We start from the raw sequence: 7,560 nt of genomic DNA, 5'->3' as shown, positions 1-7,560 counted from the left end.
TTATTTTATGTACTCTCTGTCCTCAAAAAAAAGTCAGAGATGACACAAGATTTAGTAGATTTTATTTGTGTGCTAAGTGAAAAAGAAAAAATATGAAGTTATTTTTATATTAATATGAGGGTGAATATATTCCAAAAATGAAAATATGATATTTTTAATAGGTTAAATTTAAAAAGAAAGTGAGACATCTTTTATAAGACAGAAGAGATTATATATTTAGGAGTAAAGACCAAATATGGTCCCTAACATATGGTCGTTTTATCAATTTGGTCTTTAACATTATCTTTTTGATTATTTGGTCCCTCACAAATAAACTCGGATCCGAATCGGTCCTCACTTAACAGAACCGTCAAAAAATAGACGATGACCGCAATTTGACTATATTAAATTACTAATGGTAATTAATTATGCCTAATTATAATTCTTTTCCTATTAGCAAAATAGTATCAGTTGCAAAATGAAATGAATAATTTGTAATTTAATAGGAATTAAGAATTATAATTAGGTATAATTAATTACCATTAGTAATTTAATATAGTCAAATTGCAATCACCGTCTATTTTTTTATTGTTCTGTTAGGTGAGGACCGATTCGGGTCCGAGTTTATTTGTGAGGGACCAAATAATCAAAATGATAATGTTAAGGACCAAATTGATAAAACGGTCATATGTTAGGGACCACATTTGGCCTTTACTCACATTTGATCATATGTTGGTCTATACATTCTGTGTTTGTCACTAAATGTACGTCATATTGTAATTTTAATTTAGGAGGTTTATTATTAAATGCCTATTTTACTTTATTAGTATAACTTTGGTTATGGCCCTATATTTCACTGATCTATCCGATTCATAATTTATAACTATAAACTTAAAATAAAAAATAAAAACACATTTTATTTGAATTTTTTACTCTTTTTAGTTATATTTTTGAAACCTGTGCAGTGAGACTTTTTTTTTATGATGGATGGATCGAGAGAGTATAATTTAATACTAACAATGATTCACATAAAGATGGACATTAAAAGAGAAGTACAAGATGGCCCAATGCTGATGAGACAAATTCCATTATTTTTGTAGGCTATGTATATTACAATTAAATAAGAAAGGGAATTTATTAATTAAAACAAAATTAGAAAAATCACTTCTGATTTTTTTTTCTTATATCATGGCCCTACCCCACAAGCTGCATACATAAAATATATACTTTTATATATATATATCATGTGCTTTCTCCACAATCTTAAACATGAAAACAACTTACAAAGCCATTAAATATTTAAGGCTAGAGAAACAAATCCATATTAATGGCAACTTGGTTCACTATCTTCCATCTCAATCCCCTCATCCGCAAGCCTCTTCTCCTTGTAAACATACTTTCTTGAACAAACCAAAAACACAACCATATTCACAATGCTCAAGATTGTCAATAGCCAATAGAAGTTGTAAAGCCTCCCTTGATTGAGATTATCAGCCAACCATGGTTTCTTCTCACCAGTCACCTTGTGCACAATGCTCACCAAGATTGAGCTCACAAAGAACCCTAGTGAAAGAGTGCTCAAGAACAACCCTGTGGAGATAGTCTTCATCCCCTTAGGACACTCTCTTAGGAAGAAATCAAGCTGCCCCATGTACGTAAACGCCTCCCCGGACCCCACTAGGAAGAACTGTGGGACAAGCCAAAAGACGCTCAATGGCACATGATGTGGCGTCTGACCGTGTGACTGGACAAACCTAAGCCTCTTGATTTCGGTCAAAGCGGCCGCCACCATGGCAAATATTGACAAAAATAGCCCCACACCTATCCTTTGAAGGGGACTTAGGCCTTGAGGGTTCTTGAGCAATTTCTTGCAAATTGGCGCGATTATCCGGTCATAGACTGGCACGGTCAAGAGGATGGTGGCGACAAAGAAGACGGTGAGTGAGGCAGCCGGGATCTCGAAGGATTTCCCGATACGACGGTCCATAGTGGTTGCTTGTGACACGGAAAAAGTTGTCATTTGGGCATAAACAGTCCAAAACATTACCGTTGTGGCCCATGTTGGGAGCATTCTAATTACCAATTTCACTTCTTCAACATCTGTTAATGTCGAAATGCACCACTTGTTGGAGACATCCATTTGCACATTAGGATCCTTGATAGCTGCCTTGTCAAGAAAACTTTAATAAAAAAGAAACAAGTGTCAATTAATTGATAAGCTAATTGATTGATTGATTCTGATAAAATCAAATATATTTACACGTGACATGTATAAATAGTTTGATGTGGGGAACAAAATAGGATTTTCTATGTAGTTACATTTTTCTTGATACTATGCATGACACCAAGAAAAATGTGTGACCGACTAAATAGGTACCGATGTAACTCAATTATTTAGCAATAAAGTAATACTAGTACTATAGTATTCAAATTCATGCATCTCGATGTGAACACACACACACACATGCACGTACATATATATTATAGTGTAAAATAAGTATTGATATGATCTATTTGAAAGATTCTGTTGTTAGCAAGATGTGAGGAACACACAAAGGAATCACATGGAGTGACCTTTCGAGACATCAGAAAGATTCATCTGTGGCAGTTCGATTTGTGAATGAATGTGTGCAATATATATTTATGAGGATTCTGCACACAAGCATATGACTCAGTTTTACTAACCGAAGACTATTATTTGAATTTATATGGAGTACTTGTTATAGCATATACTACTACTCAATAATTTAATTTCTTGAACCTTTCAAACCATATAATTATTACATACTTCATTGGTGAAGATCCATATTGGAACTTTAAAAAATTCCTGCATCTTTTGTAATTTGATTATATAGATGGTACTATGTCACTCTTCCAAGTAAAGAAAACAATATCTTTTACATCAAAGCCCGAGTGTAATGCACATAAAGATTTCTTTTAAATTTTTTTAAAGTCAAAATTTTTAGTTCATAAAATTAAAATTGAAAATTATCCAACTTGCATATATCAAATTGGTTAAAACACTATTTGTTGGCATCTCATAAATAATTACATTTGTCGGACTCTCACTCATATGCATATCATTTAGTAGCTCAAATAATGCACAACTCAATTCCAAATATCTCCACCGTCTTGGTCGACTTAAATATTTTTTGGATGTTTTAGTAATTTGTATCTTATCCATTTTAAAAAAAATAATACGAAAATTTTTCAATTTTAAAGTAATAAACTATGCACATGTTTATGATATTATTCAATGCATAAATAAACGTAAAGTATCGTACGTGTCCATAAATATTAATTATTGCTATTCAATGTTTGCAGTTAACTTGTTATACTTCAAAATTTCTAATCACATAAATCAAAGGTCAACATGCTATATATCCTAGAAATATTTTTATGTTTTTAGAATGTGTTTTACCAACAAAGTATTAACTTTTCATGTTATGTTCTTTGTCAATTTCTGGATTTACCCCACTCCAAATAATTAAACAAAATAAAGCTATAAATCAAGCAAAGCAGTTAATTCAGTTATATGCATCAAATAAAAAATGAAAAAAAAAAAACTCACCGGAATTCCTTGCTGTGCGGCAGCTTCTGCTTCTTCTTCTTCTTGCTCTCTCCCTCCTCCGCCGCCACGTCATCCACGTCAAACAGAAGCGACGGATCCGACGGCGGCTGGAGGTTCCTCTTCCTCCACGCCGCCACAAGCACAGACGCAATCTGCGTGAGCGGGCTCCCCACCAGCTTCTTGAAACGGTACCGTTTGGTCCCGGACAAGAACACGATGAGGCCGACGAGGATCGCGCAGGCGCAGATCCCGTAGCCCCACTCGCGGCCGAGGTGGTCCTGGATGTAGACCAGCACCGTGACCGCGAGGAGCGCCCCGATGCTGATGAAGAAAAAGAACCAGTTGAAAAACTTTATCATCTGCTTCTTCTCCTTCGGGTCGGACTCGTCGAACTGGTCCGACCCGAACCCGGACACGCTCGACTTCAAACCCCCTGTGCCGAGTGCGGTCAGGTAGAGTGCCGTGTAGAGGACCAGCATCTGCTTGTCGCTCGCCGGGATGCATGACCGGCTCCCGGCCTCGCACTTCGGCGGCCGGAGGCTCGGGATTATGGTGGAGATTGTCAGGATCGTCACACCCTGGATCCAGTCAATTTTCACCAAATTAGTCAAACAATATGACCCCAATAATTTTGAAATTGTCACACATATGTCGAATTAGAGTCTTTATATATCACACGTAAGTTTGGTTTGTGTTAGTTGTAACACGCTAATCAACAAGATATCACAATTAACGTGTGATTAATGCCCGAGGCCAAAAATACCAGACTCGAATAGTAAACAAGATATCACAATTAACGTATGATTATTAATGCCCGAGGCCAAAGATATCACACTTCAGTAATAAACAAAAAAAATGCATAAGGAGTAAAATTATTACCGTTGCTTGAACAGCAGCAAAGATGCCAATGGTCAAATACCTGCCAAAAAAAAACAAAATAATTAAAATTATGCAAAAAAAAATGATTAATTTAAAAAAATTGTACATACCTTCCTAAATAGGTGTCAGCGATGAAGCCACCGAGCAAGCAGAGCATGAAGGAGGTGCCGAGGAAGTTAGTAACGGTGTTAGCGGAAGTGGCATTGCCCAAATGCATGGTGCGGGTCAAGTAGGTGAGGAGGTTAACGGCGATTCCGAGCGTCGTTAGCCGCTCACAGCCCTCGACGGCTAGGATCATGGCCGCGGTGACCCAGCCGCCGGAGGAGGAGCGGAGGGCGGGGCGGCCCTTGTAGTCCCAGGCGTCGGGGATTGTGTCGTCCGCCTCGTGTTTAGTTTGAGGGAGAGAGGAAGCCATTTGGTTGGATGTGGTTTTAGAGCCCGTGATGAGTTGAAGGATTGGAGAGAAAGAGAGGTTTTTAGGTGTTTGAGTATTAAGGGAGGGAGGCTGTGTGTTGCTTTTATAGCAGTTTGGACGGACCAGATTAATTAGTAGATGTAAATATTTTGTATGTGTATGATAGGTGGATACTATGATTGGCAAATGGCAATATAATAATGTAACATATCTAGTAGTATTGTCATGTACATGAACATGATACCTGCTGGCAGATCCTGGGGCAAGAAATAATTTGGAGATTTTTGCTTATTTTATTAGGAAAAGTGCAGTCAACAATATGGTATTGTAGAAGGTGAATTTCATTGGATTAGCTCGAATAGTCCGCTAAATTTAAAAATTAGAGTTGAAAACTCCTAATCGATAATATTTCAATTCTGTTAGTCTATGGGCTGACCCGAAACTTCATTATGGAAATTATCGACAATATTAATGATTAATAACATTAGAAGTATATAAGTGTCAAATTAATTAGTCTGTACGTCTGAAATATAACGTTACTCCATCTTAGTCGGTTAGGATTAACTGTTTACCTGAAACTCAAACGTGGACCGAACAACATCGACTTGAATTAATAAAAATGAAACTGAGCCGTTAGCCAGAAAAATCGAAGTAAAATGTCAATTTCGATTTGATTTTTCTATTTAATTTATTTTTGCTCACATTTACTGTACTTCTCATAACTGTAAGTCAATTTGAGGCCTCAAAAGACATACACTTGTATCAGTTCCGTGACATTAAACTGTGCAAGTACCTTCTAGATAAGAAAGATGAGAAATCTAGTAACGATCATATGGCTCTGAACAAATCTAGATAATTCATATTATTGGAAGGTTGACATATTAGTTAGATTATGCATATGAATCCATCGAAACTTGCAATTGATATATAAACTAATTATGATCATTATGACTGACCTAAGATTTGATATTATCTTGTTTAACGATAATGTGTTAGATTATGAATACATCTAATCAAACATGCATTTAGAATTTTAAACCTCTTTATTGGTTTGGTCATTGCTCATTAATGTAGTGTGTTTTTCTGTCATTTGTATGAAAAATAAAGTAATGATTTAAACATCTTTGTTGGTTTGGTCATTGCCTCACTATTATTTGGACTTAAAAAAAAGTATATATTGTCATACATCTACTCCATTCGTCCTCTAAATTAAACTGATAAAATAAGAAAGAAATAGAAAGAAGAATATGTTACTCCTAGTATAAAATAAGTCTCACTTCATTAGAAAGAAAGACATTTCCTAAAGTAGAAAGTTTTTATTTTTAAGGGTCGGACCAAAAAGAAAAGAGGTTATATTTTTAGGAATGGAGGAGTACAACATATACACGAAAATAGAATTTTTCGATATTTGTAAGAAAAGTTAAGTTATGAATTTATCTTATACATTGATTTTAAGAGAAATTTTAATAAAGAAGCTATAGGATTAAAATACGGAATAACTTTCTATATCCGAACTAAGATCAAATATCAAGTCTCGGTATTAAAATACGGAATGGTTAAGATTGATGTAATTTTATAATCGAATTTGATTAATCCTAATTAAGCGTCAATAATAATTATATTAATTAATAAAATAATTATGGATGTGAATCTTCTTTATTCCATGTTTATGTTTTGCACAAGACTATCTCTTATATGCTCAATCCAAAAATGCAAAGATAGACTTCAAATTAACAAAAAGTAATGGGTGAAGAAAAAGAAATGAAGAATGTAGTAATTTTTAAACAACCATCAAAATAGAATTGATAGATAATATCAACCCAAATTGGAGGAATATAGTAATTTTTAAATTAAACAAAGTCTAAGCTAATCACGAATGGAAAAGGGGTAGGGGTAAAGAATTAAAGATGATAAGAATATAAGGCCCTAAATGCTAAAAAAAAGCGCATGGGGAAACTCCACTGGCCGGGTGAATTTTATCCCCCGAGCCACCCGTCGGGGGGCACATTATGTCCCCGACGAGTTACTAGTCAGGTACTTGTTTCCCCCGCACCCACATTTAGTGGCCCTTACTATCGCACACGATCCCACCCGGTTGGGTGATCAAGCCCTATCTCAGCTCTCACTTGGTCGGGTATAACCCCCGCCTTCCCAAATGCGCATCCGGTTTGGGGGTTGGTCAGTCTGATGCATGCCTTTTTCTCGGGTCGATCTTGTGTCCTTGATCTCGGGTTTGTTCCCATCTCACTTTTGTCTTTGTTATTTGGTTCTCATTCAATTCACGGATGCGAAATGAATATTAGTTTAAATTTTTAAAAATTTAAAAAAATTTTCAGATGATTTGGGGTTTTTAATAAGGGGGTTTTTTATAATAATATGTATAAAATATAAATAAATTTATAAACTTTATAATAAAAATATTTAAAAATTGGGTTCATCAAGGGTAAACCAACCCCCATCTCTTTAAAGTAGGTCCGCCCATGCTTGAGGGCATTGTTTCACCAGAATCAGGCTCGCATCAATTAGTTATAATGTTATAAAATTATCTCCATCCGCCAGAAGTGGGCTTTTAAAAAGGGCCCAAATTTTTGAAAGGTTTTTTTTTGTGTGTTAAAGGAGAGGAAAAATAATTTTTATATTCTTTGGAAAGGAATTTTTAAAAGAAAAGCATCTTTTATGGCCCAAAAAAAGTTGTGCAACTTTTTTAAATTTAAAG

The 7,560-nt window shown here is 35.3% G+C and overlaps 1 protein-coding gene across 1 annotated transcript; it reads right to left on the bottom strand.

Annotated features, from left to right (window-relative positions):
• Positions 1-1,190: 1,190 nt before the first annotated feature.
• LOC125197837 (protein NRT1/ PTR FAMILY 6.3-like) lies at positions 1,191-4,911 on the bottom strand. The gene is made up of 4 exons (XM_048096353.1): positions 4,540-4,911; positions 4,430-4,469; positions 3,551-4,128; positions 1,191-2,159 (listed from the first exon to the last, which is right to left on the bottom strand). Exons 1-4 carry the CDS (start codon positions 4,842-4,844, stop codon positions 1,304-1,306), a joined length of 1,779 nt encoding a protein of 592 aa, XP_047952310.1. The 5' UTR covers positions 4,845-4,911; the 3' UTR covers positions 1,191-1,303.
• Positions 4,912-7,560: the final 2,649 nt, after the last annotated feature.

Source organism: Salvia hispanica, unplaced genomic scaffold (assembly GCF_023119035.1).
Source record: "Salvia hispanica cultivar TCC Black 2014 unplaced genomic scaffold, UniMelb_Shisp_WGS_1.0 HiC_scaffold_1023, whole genome shotgun sequence".
NCBI classification, from domain to species: Eukaryota; Viridiplantae; Streptophyta; class Magnoliopsida; order Lamiales; family Lamiaceae; genus Salvia; species Salvia hispanica.
Note: the sequence above shows the minus strand (reverse complement) of the source record. Positions and strands in the feature narration are given on the sequence as shown.